Consider the following 19721-nt stretch of genomic DNA (forward strand, 5'->3'; position numbering starts at 1 on the left):
TTTCTCAATTTCATATAATAAAAGGAAAATTCATACAATCTTAAATAAATAAATAAATAAATATAATGCTTAAATATAATATTTAATTATGTTAAATTTTTAGTCTGTATTGAAATAAATATAATTTGCGTAAAAATTTTATTTTCAATATAATTCCGACTTTATATTTTATATTGTGGTTGTCTCAATTTTATCCATGCATTTTACTTTTATCGTAAACGATTTCTATCCATTTTTGACAGTCATTAACTGTCATATGATTGAACTTTTATATCATAATTACTATAACTGAGAGATGTCAGTCCGAATCTAATAAATTAATTCCATTATATTCTTTATGTCAATATAATTTGAAAAGCAATATCAATTTTATTCATTAATCAAGAAAGACACACATTAAATGCCAATTTCGTTAAATTTCAACAGACAGTCTCTGAAATATCTCGCTTGAAACCAAAGTTGATCTTATTATATCAGTCAAGTCTCTCGTTCATCTCGTCGACAGATTGATATTTTTGGAAAATCGTTTTTGAAGCGGAGCTACTTGCCTGATAGAAGGTGAATCCTCTTTGCTTCCCCTTCTGGCTTCGGCACTACGAGCGAGCAGAGGCCCGATGTCGGTACGCGCCATTGCAGATTCGTTTCTCTGACGATCCTGAGATGTGGCGGAGGCGACGGACGGAACGGCGTTGGACGGATGAACGTCCGTTTCCGACTCTTCCTCGGTGTCGGACTCCGTCTCTTCAGAAGAGCTGCTCGTCTCCTCGTCTTCCTCCTCCTCCTCGTCCTTTTTCTTCGTCGCAGGCACCTCCTCTCGCGGCGTCTGAATCGGCGGTGGCGGAGCCGCACGGTTACCTGGAAAAAAAATTTTTATTTTCAACCCTAGCTAGTGGCATAAAATAAATTAAAAAATTTAATTTGTAATTATTCATATTTTCCTACGCTTTATAATTAATGACAACATAAATGTTTCAATAACTGTCAAGAATTTTTAACTTAAGCTGGCCGCACACGGTAAGATTTTTCATACTAAATCGTATACGAGACATTTAATTAACTATCATACTAGTTATGCAACTTGAAATTATGTGTGTTGCGTGCTACTATACGTCCTAGTATGCTAGTTTTGGTAATAGGTTTGGCGCTTTTTTTCACTACGTGATTTCTTGCTAGCTGTAAACGATAATAACGATAATAACTGTTAAAAACGCGAAAAATTAATATAAAAAATATTTTTTTTGTTCTAGCCGTTAAAAAGTTATGAAGGGCTAGATGGCTTAATCTTAAGCTATCTAGCCATTATAAAAAATTGCACATACATAAATAAAAACAAAAAATTAATAGTACACAAATTTTTTGCTCATCATTTGTTAATTATTTGCTATAAAAAATATTTTTTTTGTTCTAGCCGTTAAAAAGTTATGAAGGGCTAGATAGCTTTATCTTAAGCTATCTAGCCATTATAAAAATTTTTTATAGTATAGTTGATAATATAATCAATCAGTAGTGGTAATTATTCGCGAAGCTTCGGGGAGTTTAATCGAGTGTTACGCAAACATCTAAAGTAAACATATCGATACGAAATAAATTAAAAATCATCTAAGGAGTTATCTAACTCTTTGTCTTCGTACTGTCATTTTTTATCCTCAAACCGTACAGGTCAACCGTACAGGTATTTTCGTTCATCAATGGGTTTATATTAAACAAAAAGTGTTTAAAAATTCTGAAAAAATTCATACACCTTCTTTGATCCTTCTAAAACTAGAATAATAAATTTTAAAAAATAATATATTTGTTTTCGAGGAATTGATACTGTTAGGAAATGCTTGGATAAAAATGATCCGCTTGTACGGAGTAAGGTTTAAAAATAAAATCTCTCTCTCTCTCTCTGTCTTACGATTGAAATTATTATACGTTTTACAGGAAAATCGTACCTAACTTTGACATAAGGAAATATCGTACCATCGAGTTACGAAATAACAGTTACGGATAAAGGAAGCGATGAGAGACAAGCGGTGAAGAGTTGTCGCGATGCATGGGAATGCCGCGCGTTTGTTACAATCTGAGATGCCGGGCAGAGAAGGAGAGCGTCCTTCCTCATCTCCCGTCGCGTTCGCGGTTGACGGAAACGCGATGAGAAAGCGGAACGATATCATATCGATTGTCGACGGTGGTCGGAAACCAGCGGTACAACAACGGTATAACGCGCGAATATCGTCATGTCCATCCGCGTGTCTCGCCGACGGCGAGACACGCCGCCCTGCCTCAGTCCCGATGACTTAACACGCGGTGGATTTGATGTGACGTAGCGGGACGGGACATGACGTCGGAAAAGCGAGGCGACGGCAGCGTTAACTGAGAACGCCGAATGGGTAATGCAATTACCGTGCCAATCCGCCCTGTCCTCAAATCTCGAAGTATCGGGCTCGCGCGAACCCCCTCGTCTCCCTCCCATCCCCCCTCCCCCAGCATCCGACGAATTGCAGCATTGTAACGCGGTTGTAACATAACACAACGTTCTGTATTTTACGCATACGGGATTAGAGCAAGTGGACACGTGGACATTTGCGACCGAATTCCGAACATGCCCTTTGCAACCGTTAATTTATTCGTTAATTCTACAAAGTGTCCATTCATGTATTTCTTCGAAACTTGTTTCTGAGAATTATTTATTTATTTATTAAAAATGGAATTATTTATAATGCTCAATAATATATGATAATATTTATATAATTATAAATATTATAAATAAATAAATAAATATATATGTACACATACACATACATATATATATTGTAAATATTATCTAATATATTTATTTACTTTGGACTTTTTCCCGTATCGAAAGAAATCTCTTTAGTATAACAATTGGATAGTTACATGAATAATGCAATTATTCAATTAAAAAAAAAAAGTACTTGTATAGAAAACATTTAATTCATTATATTAAAGTATCAAAGAAAAAAAATTATTCAAATGATGTTGGAGAACAATTTAAAAAAAAATGTTGTACCACTATAATGTAAGTTTAGATTAATTAAGGTCGTGTGTTTTTAAAATTCGATATTGCATTTTTGAAATACGAGAAAATTCTTCCTGCCTTAAATTAAATCTTCCGAAATAAAGATAAATGAAAGGTTAAACGCAATTTGCCTGTGCATTCAATTTGCATGCTCGACGGAGATGCAGAGAAATACAATAGATACGTTAGGCAGGCGCTCAATGTGCGAAACCAGTAGAAACGTGCTTTCCCGAACCTCTTCGTATAAACAATAGATAATAGGCGCACAATCTAGGAGATTGGTACGTGCCATAGATAGAGCAGTTTCTAGCTGCTATAAAAAGGTCTGAATATTCGGTATATTGGTTGCATTATTTCTTTTTTAATTTTCCAGAGAGAAATTTTAGAGAAAAAAACACGCAAATGTATAAGAGAAACTTATTGTTTAATAAAATAGTTTGATTAATTATATTAAAATAATATAATATTATATTATATATTAAAGTTGTATTATTAAAAATGATAAAATTATATTAATTATATTAAAACAGCAATAAAAAAAATTATCCCCTTATAATATTGTCGTGTAGAAGCTGAAGAAAAATATCGCATTCTTTTTCTGTTAAATAAAAATAAAAGTATTTGTTTCACACGAAGAAAAATGTAACTTATATTAATACTTTCTAAAAAATAACTAATAATGCATGATTAATTACCTGCGCCTAAAAAACGGCTTTGAAAAGGCGCTCTTGGCGCCGGCGCGGCTGTGTTCGATGACTCCTTGGTCGCCGTGGAGGTGACAGCCGGCACCGATGGCACGGTGGTCGACGTGTTGGTCGGCGGCGCCCTCGACAGGTACTTCTGCTTCATCTCCTCGGTCGTGAACGGCGCCCCCGTATTACGTATCCCCGATCCCGCCGAGCTCTCGGAGCCGGTGCTGGAGTCCGACGAGGCGCTCCTGGCCGCGGGCGAAGCGTGAGTTTCCACCGAAGTTCTCCTGTTCGAGAGCAACAATATTACGAACAAGCAGGTTAATAACGGAGAATGGAGAACTCGACCGAGTTACTTGTTTACCGTAACAACGTCATGGCGTAAACTCGTCGCTTAAGTCCGATATAACGCGAGTGCTACTAGAGCAGAGCTGGTTGCAAATCTCGTGGTTACCGTCCGTAGTGATTAATATCCGCGCGAGCAAACACACCTTTGGTCTTTCGTCCTTTTAGGGATCCCTTGTTAGTTTATCATTTTGATACAGAGTCTTTTGTCGAGAGAGTAAAGGTAATTTCATTGAGATTAGCAAATCTCCTTTTGCGCACTATTAATTCTTTAAATGCCATTTTGGAATTAGTCTTAATTTTTCATTCGACTCAATGTTACGTTATTTCATCTATTTGATAGTTAATTTATTTATACGTTTTAATGGAATACGTTGGAACTTTCAATAGCGATTAATTTTTTTCTTTCGCAATTTTAACTTCGTTATATTTACATGCAAACTTTACTAATAAAATTTAACGGTTTCCGCTCGCTTACCTGGCGATAGCCGGTCTCCTGACCGGCTGTTCCTCGGGTTCCGCAAGTTCTCTCGGCGGCGGCGGCGGATGAACAGGAACGGGCGTCGACGTCGGCTGCCTCTCTTCCACCGTTTCATGGACGGCGGCGGTCGCCGCTGCAGTTTTATTCTGCTTCTTGATCCTGGAAATCTCGTCATCCTCGCTGGTCTGTCTCGCCATCGCGGTCGGTACCTTTCTCACTTGTACCTGCGCGTCAAAAGATCATTTATTCACGAGAAGTAATGTCTGTCGCTCTGTCCGCGCGCTTGCCTCGCGACAATCTTTTCTCTCGCGATCATTCTCTAATATCCTAGACACCCTCCGTGTCGAAGTTTACGATCGAGAGGTGTTTCTTCGCGCCAGCAGCCGCGTTTCGATGCGTGGCGCGATTTATCGAAACGCGCGGAATCCGCACATGCATTTAAATGTGACATTATGGCGTGTACGCGACAGGTGGCAAATACGTGAATCGGTGAGGAGATTACACGGAGGATGAGCGCTTGCGTAAACAGGTGCATGTAATACGAAATTAAGTGGGTGGCGTATTAATAATGAGACGTAATAAAAAGTGTAAAATTATTGTATTATCTCGCAGTATTTCATACAAAATACAATGTTTTTTTTTTTTTTTTTTTTTTTTTTTTTTATGTAAGCGCATTTATATCAATATATATATATATATATATATATATATATATATATATGTATATATATATATATATATATATATATACATTACTCTTCTTCACTATCTATGTCCTATCTAGCTATGTACACACGTACGTATATATATATATATTGTTAGCTAGCTCTGCTGCTATGTATCAAATCATAGCAAATTAACGTTAAGGAGGTAGAACGGCACCGCGGGGTACAATGGTGCAGAGTCGATATTTTTTTACAGAGATGCTACCATGTCATAAAATATGTTGCAATTATTGCTATTAGGTGTCTCTTTCTGCGTGCTGTTATCAGTAGTCGCAATATTTTTAGTTAAAAGTTGTTATAAATTATTTAATGCACTTGCTGTGCTCTCCGCGATTGAGTTGTAATTCTTCGATATATTTACATAAGGTCAACAATGATAAAATTCTATTTTTTATTACCGTAAATACATTTATGTTTTAAAGTGATCTTTTCTTATTAATTTCATACTGTATCTATGTAAATATTGATTAATTATAATTTTTTATATGATCAAAAGTAAATAAATACATTTTGAGGCTTAATGAAATATTAGCCCATGAAATGTTGTACTTTTTATTTTTATACTAGAGAAAGAAAGAGAGTATACATAGATGCTGTCTTTCAAAACTAATACCAAAAATTATTACATTAAAAGATATTTTTCCATGTTTTAAAGAGAAAAATATTTATTATAACAAGAGAATTGTTTTTATTTATTAATTTATAGTTATCATTTAAAAATACAAATCTATATTCTTATGTTTTATATATCATATTATAATATACAACTTTTAAGAAGTTTTAGACATCAATGTTAATGAAATAAACAAGTTTTGGAGGTAGTTCATTATACCCCGCATGAAAAGCATATCACGAAAATCTAGGCTTTTACTAAATCAATAATCTCGTCTATTTAAACTATTATTTTATAATAAACTTGTGTTTTTTCTTATAGTGGATATTCCAAAGAATATTTTTAGTAAAAAAAAGATCGAATTATTTTTTTTTAATATGTTGAAAACTTGCTCAATGCTTACGTTGGCCGTTCTACCCCACGTTCCCCTATATATAATTCAGTAAATGAGTAGCACTTTGTCAATCGCATTCGTAAAAAATGACATATAGCGCTCGATATAAATTATCATTAGATTAAACCGACATTTGTGTTTGTACATTCATTGAGCTTTTTAACACCAGCCGCTATCATCCGAACAACGGGATGCGCGACATCGAACAAATTTCGTTCGTTGCACCGGCCGTCAGCATGGAGAGTTCGTGTGTCCATCCGTTTTTTTTTTCTCCTGCCATAATAAGGGATTCCGTGCGCAAAAGTGCGGAGGTATCACTGTCAAAAATAAATACGATGTTGTCAAATTCACGAACGCCCATTCGAATCGTGTTCTTAATTATTTGATTGATTAATTGATTAATTAATTATTCATTATATTAGTTTACGATCAAGATTTGTCAATCAAATTTGTAATCTGCATTTTTTCTTCAGTAGAACAACATTACATCATTAGTCTTAACATTTTTTTTCAAATTTTTAATCATACATAAATTGCGAAAACACGAATTATACAAGTTATATTGCATGAAACATTTCTTTGTTATACATAAAGATTGTAAAGTTTCTTGGATGTATTATCGGCATCCATGTTATCAAATTTCAATATATTACGAGTGCTTTTTCGAGTGTTTTATAAAAATGCATGCAAGACCGATTCTACAGTGATCAATCTAGTGGCCATAAATTAATTGTATCATCGACGTCTAGCCGTTTAAATATTGATGCGACGCGTGATATACGGTGTGTTGATAAGCAGAGAACAGCAATTAAATTCACTGATATACGCTCTCTCTTTCTCTCCCTTTAAACGTGGAATGTACAATATATTTTTTAGCACGAAAAAAATTTACAACGGCCAAAAGGTTTGCATATAGATACCGGACGATCGCTCGATTCAATCAACTGAACGCCGTGCTGCATCAACATTTAAAATATGAACGTCGAGGGGGAAAAAACAAATGGAACGGTGATAAAACCATGTGTTACATTTGTAAAAAAAAAAACACGGATGTCCCGGTGGCGAATTATTTGTGTCGATCGATACGCTTTCATTGAGGTGATCTTTTATAAACGTTAACGATGACGCATTAGCAACAGTCATTTTTATCAATGATGACCTCGTTCATTTGTGCGAATTACTTTGCGATAATTTCATAGCAACTTTTTTGGAGGCTGGGATATACATTATTGAAATAACAGCGAGATGATCACGTTTCTCACACACATGCGAAATCTATCATAATGTCGTCTCTTTACGAAAGTTGAGATAGATTCAGAAGGCAACAGATCGATATCCCTCAATATAAGAACTGAACGATCTAAGGAGAGTTTATATGTAAAGCTGAAAGAGAGTCCTCGCGTAAAATTCATATATTGCACAAAAATATATTCATGTGGTAAATGTACCTGGATTATGCTATCTGTCTATATTGAATTTTTATTTAACGTTGCAAGTTATATATATTCAAAGTATAAAATAATTTTTTATTCAAAATGTTATATTTTATTTCGATATTAAATGCGCGTTGAAAGTTTTTCAAGCATTATTGTTATTATGTTTATATTAAACGTTTATATATTACGAAAGAAATCTTGACCGCTTATTTCACCTCACTTGAAAAATAAATTAAGTACTAATAAAAGTAAAGAAATAAGTATATACTTACCAAATACAGCAATTATAACATTATATTCAAACTTTTGTTAACGAATCACTGCATTTCAAATACGATTCATGCAAACGATTATTATATTACTTTTTTGATCGAAATTAGACAGCAATTATCTCCTCCGTTTGCTATATAATTCGATCAATAATTCACTAATTATTACATCAGTATCCTTTGCTTCTACGATTATCACGTCCGAGTATTTTCCAGGGTAATGTATTATGAACCAACAAATACTGTCAAGTTAATATAATATTCGAAACTAAAGCGAATCGAGTTATTTAAATATTGTGTCTAAAATCAAACTTTATATCTAAAAGTCTTTTGGCCTGACAAATTATGCATTCGATTCACTTTAACTTCGAAAGCCACGTGTGCGGGCTCTCAGACGCATGCTATTCTAACCTGAGGCTTGGGTATCTGGGGCTGCTGCACTTGGGGCTGACTCGTCGGTTCCTCCTTCTTCCTCTTGCTTGCTCTCTCGCACTCCTGCAGCTTCTTCATGACACGTGGCGAGTCCGTCAGGCGAAATATACCGGACAGGGGACCGCGGGCGGCGTCCTCCGTGTCCAGGACACGTTCACGCAGAGCGGACGGCTCCTGCGGCGCCGTCGACGTGAATCTCACCGTTGATCTCGAGTCACCGTCGGAATCATCACCGTCCCGATGTCGCATAAATCGACTCCTGTATCTCGACTTGTTCCTCGGCACCTCGTATTCCGGCGCGTCGTACCTGTCACACAACAGCAACATCGATCAATTAGATTGTCGCCGAGGAACTGATTCGCTTTAATCTGGAGAATTCACCGATTTCTCCTCTCCTAATCCATTTTCACGACGGCTTGATAAATCGTATAAATGGAGTAAATGGCTTTAGATCTTGTTTATACACGAGAGAAAAGTGTTTTCTTTTTCATCGAATTAAAAATTATTTTTAATTTATTTATTAGCGATCGATTAATCAAGTTTTTGTAGTTAACGATATAAAACTGAAGCACGCTATCTAAAAAATGTGCTACTATATATTATTATTTAGCAGAGATTGTCTAATTAATATGCTATCAAAAGTAAAACGAAACTTTTTAATTTGACAAATAGAAAAAGTTTTATATTGCTTATTCTTAGTAAACGGTAAGTAGAGCAAGTCAGCCAAAAGTCAGACATAGGTATCGAAACCATATGTGTAACTATAAAAAGAATGTCTCTCTTTTCTCTCTAAAGGCGAATAATAATTTATCATTTTCGCAAAAAGATCTCGCAAGAACACGTGTCTTTGATATACGTCGCTTGAAATTATGACAAGGGGCCAATGACAAGCCTTACGTACGCTGAAATGCGACCTGCTTTATAGTCAGATTATCTCAGTTCGATTCGAGAGGGAGTTCTGGAGGATTGCCGGTGACAGGACGAAATGATATTAGGGGATCTCCATCTTCTACCCTCATATCATCTTCTTCGATATTCCCTTTAAGCTCGCTGATAGGCTCTACGAAATTTTTTCGTCTTATCTTTTAACCCTTTAAATGTTAAAGCATGCCATCAGCAACGATATCACGTATAATGTTATACTCTGATAAAAAAAGAGATGTATTTGTAATAATTATTTTAACAATGCAAATATAACAAAGTGTTGCGTAGATTAAAAATCAAGTTTTCAACCGGATATTCGATCAATTTCAATTTTAAAAAATAATGATGCCACCAAAATGCATTTACAAATGTTTCTAATAAAAAATTTAATAAAAAATATATTATTTAATTTATTAAAATTAAATAATATATTTTTATTTGTCGTCTAATAAAAGATCTCTTTCTAATTTACTGTATAATCAAAATTCTAAAAATTATATGTTCTTTTCTTGATTTTATAAGTTGGAAAAATTACACATTTATTAATTAATGCAAATGGCGTAACGATCGATAACCTATATGCATATGTGAAAAATCGATAAATAAATATTAGAATCGAGAAAGCAGTTGGAATATATTTTCAGTTTATAATAATGATTCTTATGTCGAAAACTGCTGAAAAATCAAGCTATAGTCTTAATCTTTTAATCAAAAGTTTGTACCATCAGCATTCGTCGGAGGAATTGCAATATCGCATTCCAAGAAATTCTCTGCGAAATATTTTTGTTTACAGATTGCGAGAAAATCCGAATCAAGTTTAAAGCGGATGGAAATAATTAGATGCTAGCTTGGAGAATTGATCACTTTCGAATTCGAGAGTCGTTATTAAAAAAGTTTATATCTTACAGTTTTACACAAAAATCTTAAAAATCTATCAGCAAACAACATTTATTTCTTCCAAGTATTAATTATTATTTACGATATGATATTATATTCACGAGAAATTTATACGATAAAGTGTTTTATTATATTAAAAAAAAAAAAACATTATTTGTAAAAAATGGGGGAGAAAACGTTAAAATATATAGCGAATTTATAAATTACTGAATCGAGCTTATTTAATTAATAAATGATAAATTATTATTATTTCTCATCAAGAGAAGAGAGAAAAGAGGCTAAAAATAAAAGTATAATTATATATGTACATATGTACATAATTCAAAATTTTTTCCGCGCGTGCGATAATGTATTACATATACATACATAATCCTCTTTATTTGCTACGGTTACAAAATACCTATAGATAAACACACGCACGTATAATATGTATATATGTATGTGTATTGTAAAATTTTCTGACCTTTTAATCCATCTATCTGCATTTGCACTATTTACAATATTATAAAATATTATCGATTTTAAACATGTGACCATTTAGCTACATTTCCGTGATATGATATCAGGCATCATCACGCTCCAAAACGCTAGCAAGAACACGCGCCAGAAATTGCAGCGACGATGACAGACATTTGTATATTTCGGTTTTTCACGCAACGCAAAAAGAGAACGGACACGCGCGCTTTTCAGAACGTATTGTGAAAAAAAGCACGAATAAAACGGAATTTCTGCTCGAATATCACAAGTGTCAAAAATAAACATCGCGGTATGCGCGTTCCGTGCGATAAAAATGCATCGCATGGAGATGCATTTACAATTCAACGATATATCTGAATATTCGAGTGCGACCGACAAATTGATGAGACGACAAGTAATTATATTTTCTCTAATAATCGTACAAAATGCGATCACAATTTTCGTAATTATATAACAAACGGAATATATATACACAGATGGCATTGAGACGATTCCCGCATGTGAAGTAGGTCTTGCAGTTCGCGAACATTAATTACTAAAAAAATACGTGCTTGCGCGTATCTAAAGCATTTAATTTACATTTTGACGAGGCTGCTTAATAAAACGAGCTGGCGAGAGCCCCTAACGACTGGCATGAAACAGGCAGTAATTAAACCCGACGCGCCTATTCCGAGCTGAAGGTACCTTTGAATCGGAATAGAATAGAAGAGAAGAGAAGAGAAAGAGAGAGAGAGAGAGAGAGAGAGAGAGAGAGAGAGAGAGAGAGACAGAGAGAGACGAAGAAAATGAGAAGATGCCGAAGCATACGTATTTATAACTTATGCCGGAATAAACATATGAGATATTTCGGAAAATATGCAGTTTTCTTCGATGATGTTGCAGAATCTTGTTAAGTAAGATAAAACGCTTTATAATAAATTGTTGTATAAAATATGTAAAATATATATAAAATAATTTAGTCTATTAGAATACATGAGTTAATTATTTTCACACTCACGATTATTTTATGAAATAAATATTATATATCTTTAAAAGCTTTTTATATTATATGGTTATTAACATTATTAATATTATACCAAGATATATTTCTAATACTTTGTTAAAAAAATACTTTGTTAAAATGTGATCTTTTTGCCATATCATCATATCATTAAAGTTGTAATAGTCACAAATGATGCTTTTGTATGGAATGTTATTTAATTATGTATATATATATATCGTGATATAAAAAATATAATTATAATTTAAAAAATATTTATTACTAAATATATGTGTGTGTAAAAGTATTATTGGAATTATTAGGTTTAATAAAATTATATGAATTTTTATTTAGACGATTCAGAAAATTGTAGAAAATTGTACAACTATCTATGTCTCGTAAACATGTTTTTACTAGACTTGCGAGTAATAGGCACGAACCAATCATCGTTACACTCCGATCTAATGCCATATTTGCATCGTTAATTCTGCTACGCGAATAGAATATTAATAGTTCCATTATCTAGATCCTCACGGCAAGAAAAGCCATGATTCTCGATATTATCGGTCCGATCTGTTACATTTTCATAACGATAAATAATAAAATATATCGTCTGCATGCTTTTTACTTTCATGGCTCAGCAGTTTTACAAAAAATATATCCCTTACGTTAACGTAAAACAGAAACAACACGCAAATTATTCACAATCATCTCATATATGGAAAATACGACGCGCGCGATACATCTCGCCTCGTAAATAAAACTGCGAATTTTCGCGACAGCTAATTTATTATTTCGACAACAGACCGAATCTTGGCGTCGTAAATTAAGAAGTAACGATCTGTCGGATCGTTACTCTAACGATCCAAGGACGTTTCTTGTCTCTTTTGACTGTCTTGCTGTTTTTAACCCGCTTTACGATCGAAGGTAAATTGATCTCATTGATAAATGGCAGAAGAAATAGTTTCGCCGTCTGGAAGTTTTTTTTCTAATCGACTTAGATTGCTATTGGACTGAAGAAGTCGAGGTTTATATAAATAGCTTTTCCGAAGCAGTTTTATATCATGCCGAACAGTTTTCTTTTCCAACTGATATTCTGGTATTTTTCAAGCTTTATGAAGCGTGTGACAACTATTGCTTTCAGAAAGATTTGAACCATTTTATATATTGATATTATTACCGTAATATCAAGGAACATTTCTAACGTATTGCGGCGAGGGTAGATAAAATATAATAAAAAGATAAATGAAAAATATACTACTGTATATATAATTATTTTTTTTATAAATTACTCAAAAATAATATACTCGTATATAGTGCAAGTATAATACGATAAAGTTCGATTTATCACCGCAACAAATAAATAGTTTACGACAATAGTTTAGGAAGAGCAATTGGAAAGGCAATCGCTATTACGACAAATAATACCCGGATACTCGAGCATCCAGAATAAGAGACGTAAAAGCAAGCAATAGTTACTCGTATTCGGGAACGTATCGATTCCTGGCCAGTCGTTCCTCCTCTTGTTGTCTGTATTGCGAAGCGAGACGGTGATCGCTTTTGCTCCTCATGAGGCCAGGCGAACCTCCGGGTGGGGCTAAACTGCTCGAGCTCCCAAGCAATCCACCGCTTCCGCTTTCCGCTTTAATGTTCAATTCGCCATAACCCGCCACGTGAAGGACAAGCTGATTCGGATCGTGGGCCATCACGAAACGGACTCGCCGGCTGTAATCCCCCGCCTCGTATTCGAAATTCCTGCAATGAACAATCGCTCATCTTCATTCGTCGCAAGCCGCTTGTCATATAAACTCAACTCAGCATTTATGGTGTACGATTGATAGAAGTATAATAAATATATTCGGATGTCCTAAAACGCGTCATCCTTTCGCGTAATCTGATGAAAAATTTATTTATCTTTTTCCAATATCGTGATTTATATAGCTATTATTTTCGATATATTTTTGGCATCTGTTTAATTTTACGCGTTGATAAATGGAGAAATTGCGTATAGTTAACGACATCATCTCGACGTTTGATATAGAATGCGTATACCCGGTTGAGCTAGAGTTACGACAGCGTGAGCGATTTCATGTAAATAATGTACTTCCAGAAAGGATTACGCAACTTTCCTCCCCTATTTAGCATATATGAAATTTCTATGAATGTAGAAACGCGAGCTGTTAAAATTAATTCGACATGTTAATTACTAATGAAGTATATTACTCGACGATGAATGTGCAATCACTTCCATGGAATTGAGACATGCGCCCTTAGTCGATATCTTGTTGTTTGCTTTACGCGATTATTGTACTTGAATTAATAAATGTATAATTTCTTATACGTAGTAATGATGTATTATTTTTTTTTACACGTAACAATTTGCGTCTGTAATTCACGGCAGATTTTATTTTACGACGGGCACGTTACATGTTTCATAATAGCGCGTGTGATAACGTTAATTACATTACGAAACTAACGCTGGATTGCACTTACAATGCTATTAACACAAATCTCCGCAGGAATTCACGTAACTGATGCTAATGGCGATGCACTCGTATCGACAGCGTTCAAATTATGATCAATTTTTTCACTTCAGGGTATCGCTATATATTACGCGTTTTAAAGATTTTGTATTATAAAGAGTGACTCAAAGAAACTTGATGATTTTCAAATATAAATAAAAAAATGAAATATAAATTATATATATAATTTAATTTAAAAAAATAAAATATAATTAAAATATTTATTTCTTGTCAAATAATAATAGGAGATATAATACCATTTGAGTACATTATTTGATCTTATTCGTTTTTTTTAAAGTAATAGATTCTATGTCCCATTATTATTTGACAAGAAATAAATATTTAATTTATATTTTATTTTTTTTATTTTATTTTGAAAATTGTCAGGTTCCTTTGACTCACTCTATAAATATTCCATCTCACTCAAGAAACAGCTAAGTTATTAATTTTTCTATGTAATTATATTTTATATAAAAGGAACTTAATTATGATAAATAAACTTTGCTCGATACAAACACAGAAAAAACAAACATACAACTATCAATCTGGCGAATAAGAGCCATACGCAGATGTTAATGCGTAAATTTCTTAGAAATTAATTTTTTCCGCGAAAATTGAAACGTGCACAGGGTACATATTTTACTTGGTGTATTTACCAACAAATAGTTTTTCTCGCCTACGTCTCTTTAGGAAGGGGGGGGGGTAAAGAGAGGGTATAGAATTCTGAAAAATGAGAATCTATTTCTTGGTAAATACACCAAGTAAAATATGTGCCCTGTGCACGTGTCAATTTTCGCGGAAAAAATTAATTTCTAAGAAATTTACGCATTAACATCTGCGTATGGCTCTTATTCGCCAGGTTGATAGTTTGTTTGTAAATATTAAGAGCCTTATATCCGAAATACAGAAAAATAACAGTTCTTTTATTTAAACGATTCATCGACAAACAATTCCGTTCGAAGGATGGCAGCTGTGATGATTTTCATAAACGGCACAAAGTCCATCACAATAGATTGAATCGATGAAAGAAGTGTTACTTGGATGGGATTCGAATTGGAAGTAAAACACCGCGACCGTTTGATTTAACGATTTCTTTCCGGTCCGCGTCGTAAAAAAAGGGTGACCGTGCGGAATAGATAGCCGATAATAAATCGTACCAGGATACGTCGTACTAAGAGGGGAAAAAGGTGAAGAGAGGAGGTGCTCCTGGTGGTTGTGAGTTTAACGAACGGACGTCGAAAAAAAAGGGGGATTACAGGGCGACAAACCTGATAAACTCCACCGTGCGCAGGAAGAGCTCCTTTGTGTCCAGCAGTTCAGCGTCGTCCCACGGTACGTTCTCGTTTATGTGCGCCTCCGCCAGATCGCAGTTGCTCTGGATATTCGCGATTTCCAATTCGAGATTCTCTTTGAGCTGAATCAGGCCTCTGAGCTCGGTGCCGAGGTATCGATCGACCTCGTTACGCAGATGTTCCGTGCGGTCTTTCAAAGCCTTGCTCAGCCTCCGATAAATCTCGTCCACCTCTTCAGCCACCGAGGCGCAGTTCGTTTGCAGACCCAGGGTGTTTTTCTCCACCAGGGCCAGCGCGTCCTGCAGCCTGTGCAGACCCCTGCGCACCTGGGAACACAGCAGCACCAAGATTTGACAAGCCGGAAATGCAATTTCGCATTAACCCTACAAGCTGTCGTGTCGCAATTGCGATATCGATTATGCAAATGCTTAGTGGGCGGGGGTGAACGCGTTTAATTATCATTATTATTAATGTAAATGTAACGCATTATTAATGGAAATTCCTAGTCATATAAAAATTTCAAACGGAAAACAAAATCAAAATGATAGTATAACATATATATATATATATAAAATATATTTTATATATATTCGAAAAATATTTCATTTTTATCGCTATTAGACTTTTGGAGCTCATATGTCAAAGATCGATAAACCGAAATTTTTCTCGTTTTATCTTAGGGATATAAGTAAACTCATCGACGATTATATTTAGGTTTCATTACAGTTAAGCTATGACTGTCCCGACCCCAAATATAGAGGCCTGAATGAATACGGAACAGAATTGAAGCAATAAAGAGTCTGGACATATAAATATCATAGAGCCAAGGCTCCGGCTGAAGCTTCTCGTAGTTTCACATCATACTTTTCAAACTCGACAAAATTATATTTTCATAACTATATATATATATATATATATATATATATATATATATATATATATAATTTAAATGTAATTATTCATGTAAGATCAATATAAATTAACACTGATCTAAATTAATTAAGATACAGAAAGGTTCAATTCTTTTAGAGAGAATTGTAATTTAAAGACAGATTATTAGTGCAATACATAAATATATACAGGGTGCCTCATAATTGATCAAAAACTTGTTAACAGTAAATTTTTAAGATTATTTGGAGATGATTTTTCCTTAGTGAACATGTTGAGACATCAATAATTTCCGAGTTATAAACGATTAAAAAAAGAACACTTTTCGCAAACTAAACTTTTTAGTTAAAAATTATCAAAACTACGTTTTTTAGTTAATTTCAGTTTACTCTAACATAATTTTAATTTATAGCTTAATTACAAAGATATATGATGACAAAAATTAAAAACTTGCAAAAAATGATGACATCTCCAAATAATTTCAAGAATCTGCCATTAGCAGGTTTTTCATCAATTAATGGACACCTTGTGTATATATATATATATATATATATATATATATCAACCTTTTTTCCTAGTCATAAGATATATTTTGAATACCGGGATGTTTTGCGATTGTTTCGACTCGATGACTTTTCGCATCAATAGTCACCATGTAACCTAAAATATGGAAATTAATATGTTACTAATTAATTTTTTTTGTACAAACTTTTCATTAATTTTGTAACAAGAGTCATATGTTAGAAATATAAAAACTCAAAGTAATATTCTTTATAACCAGATTTAAAATATCGAAAAATGGGGACAATTTATGGCTCAGAAGAGATTTGCTCTGTATACAGAGAAGATCCATCTAAATTCATAGAAGATATCCTAAAAGTACACAATCAATATCGGGCGATTCACGGTTCGCCGCCGTTACAAATAGATGAAAAGGTAAGGTATCACTTTTTATCACTATTGCGAATTATTTGTTTGAAAATTTTATCGAATCTGCATTTTTTAAAAATTTAGCTACGTACCATTTTTTTCAAGTTCAATTACGTGTCATTGCATAATTTTGTAATAAACAATGTGAGAAAAAAATCCATTATTATATCTTAAATAATATATACTATCTATATAGATGATTTAAAATTGTGCAGTTGAACGAGCGTGCTCAGCAGTTGGCGAAGAGTTTATCGAAAAATGGAGAAGACGCGTTGAAGGAAGCTTATATACCGTACGGCGAAAATGTGTACGTCAGACATCCGCTTTGGAGAATGCTTCCCGAAGAGCCGGTGCAATATTGGTAAGAATTTGCGCAACAGATATTGACATGTAGATGAAAAGTAATGTAAAAGAAGATACTACTTTCTAGTACAGAATATTTACAATAATCTGTTATGCCAGTGTAATAGTTGGTAAATAAAATTTAAGTCAAATCGACAAATAACAAACATTAATAAAAAATAGAAAGAAGGATCTCTAATTATCTCTCACTAAAGAAAAATTGTAAAAAAATTATAATTTTTATACAATTTAAAAATTAATAAGATTAGTCTATAGTTTTTAAAAATTAGTGCAATACATTTCCTCTAAAAAAAGAAATAATTTAATTTTATAATTAAAAATGTTTAATCGCACGCATCTTCTCTTTTTGCAATAATCGATTCATTTATTCGGTGTGTAGGTATCAAGAGAGCAGGTATTACAATTACGACGCACCACGACCGAGGAATTTGAAATACGTGCGTAATTTCACTCAATTGGTATGGAAAGATTCGAAGTGGATGGGTATTGGCATTGTCACCGGTTGGAATGGAAAGGTTTATCTCGTGTGTAGTTACGATCCAGCCGCAAATATCGATGGCGACTTTCAACGTAATGTATTGCCGCCCAGAGAGGTAAGATTATAAATAATTTTTTCTTACCCAGCATATTTTTCAAGAATTGCCATAGTTCAAATATTTTTATTATATAATTTTATTATTAATCTTTATTATTTTATTAATAATCTCTATAATATTTTATTATTAATTTCTGTATTATTTACATATGTATGTGCGTCTATTTACACAATAAAATTATATTATAAAAATAATATAAATCATGGTAATTCTTGTTTATAATATTTGCCTTCTTATTATATAGCTATGGTCAAAAGTATTCGGCACCTTTAAATTTTCCGTGTTTTTTATTTTGTTAATAATATATAAATACTAAAAAGATTAAAAAATTTTGAAAAACTATCGATAGCACTTTAAAGTTGAAATTTCAAACTTTAAAATGTTTTTTTAATTTTTTGTCTGCGATCATTTTTCGCCGTAATTTTTCAAGTATCGACAATATGAAAAACACAGACTTAGTTTCAAAATTATGTATCTCAGCCCAAAAAAATTGTAGGAAGTTTTAAAAAGAGCATTTTGCAGGCAACTTTAATGCGTTATCAGTATATTAAAAAATTTTTATATTCCTTGTTCTGTGCTTTAAAAAAGAACATTGTTTTGTTTCTTAAAATTTTATTGTATTTTTGACACTCTGCAGCTCGGTAAAAAAATTTCTCTCAAGAAATTTAAGTCAAGTTCCATAAACTACAACATTTTGCTAAACAAAATTTTGCCTACAAAATGCTTTTTTTAAACTTTCCTACATTTTTTTTTGGCCGAGATACATAATTTTGAAATTAAATCTGTATTTTTCAGACATGTTGTCGATAGTCGAAAAATTACGACGAAAAATGATCGCAGACAAAAAATTTAAAAAAAACATTTTAAAGCTTGAAATTTCAGCTTTAAAGTGTTATTCATAAATTTAAAAAATTTTTTTATCTTTTTAGTACTCATATTTTAGTACTTTTTAGTATTTATATACTATTAACAAAATAACAAATATAGAAAATTTAAGGGTGCCTAATATTTTTGACCAAGGCTGTATGCATATATAAATATATGCATACGTATTATACATTGTATCATATGTCCAATTTTGTTGTGCGATGAAAAGAATGTCCAAAAAATGGCATGTATAAATTATATATCGTTAGATATATAGGGGAACGTAGGGTAGAACGGCCAACGTAAGCATTGAGCAAGTTTTCAACATATTAAAAAAAAATAAATCGATCTTTTTTTTACTAAAAATATTCTTTGGAATATCCACTATAAGAAAAAACACAAGTTTATTATAAAATAATAGTTTAAATAGACGAGATTATTGATTTAGTAAAAGCCTACATTTTCGTGATATGCTTTTCATGCGGGGTATAATGAACTACCTCCAAAACTTGTTTATTTCATTAACATTGATGTCTAAAACTTCTTAAAAGTTGTATATTATAATATGATATATAAAACA

At 33.2% G+C, this 19721-nt stretch overlaps 2 protein-coding genes across 6 annotated transcripts in view; one reads left to right on the forward strand and one right to left on the reverse strand.

The window, feature by feature from the left end:
* The window catches only part of Tn (tripartite motif containing protein thin), a 72848-nt gene that overhangs the window by 17885 nt on the left and 35242 nt on the right, over nucleotides 1-19721 (reverse strand). For all 5 annotated transcript variants that reach the window (XM_072911437.1, XM_072911439.1, XM_072911438.1 and 2 more), the window contains 6 exons: nucleotides 15474-15823; nucleotides 13163-13438; nucleotides 8386-8713; nucleotides 4535-4761; nucleotides 3718-3998; nucleotides 549-855 (listed from right to left, as the gene is read on the reverse strand). In XM_072911437.1, coding sequence (XP_072767538.1) covers nucleotides 549-855; nucleotides 3718-3998; nucleotides 4535-4761; nucleotides 8386-8713; nucleotides 13163-13438; nucleotides 15474-15823 — 1769 coding nt within the window. The remainder of the gene's footprint in view (nucleotides 1-548; nucleotides 856-3717; nucleotides 3999-4534; nucleotides 4762-8385; nucleotides 8714-13162; nucleotides 13439-15473; nucleotides 15824-19721) is intronic.
* Nucleotides 17142-19721, forward strand: part of LOC140676414 (uncharacterized) — a 57265-nt gene continuing 54685 nt past the window's right edge. The window contains exons 1-3 of the mRNA XM_072911447.1: nucleotides 17142-17321; nucleotides 17531-17676; nucleotides 18058-18271. Of these exons, the coding sequence (XP_072767548.1) occupies nucleotides 17184-17321; nucleotides 17531-17676; nucleotides 18058-18271 (498 nt within the window). The 5' untranslated portion in view covers nucleotides 17142-17183. The remainder of the gene's footprint in view (nucleotides 17322-17530; nucleotides 17677-18057; nucleotides 18272-19721) is intronic.

This window comes from Anoplolepis gracilipes, chromosome 2, assembly GCF_047496725.1.
Source record: "Anoplolepis gracilipes chromosome 2, ASM4749672v1, whole genome shotgun sequence".
NCBI lineage: Eukaryota > Metazoa > Arthropoda > Insecta > Hymenoptera > Formicidae > Anoplolepis > Anoplolepis gracilipes.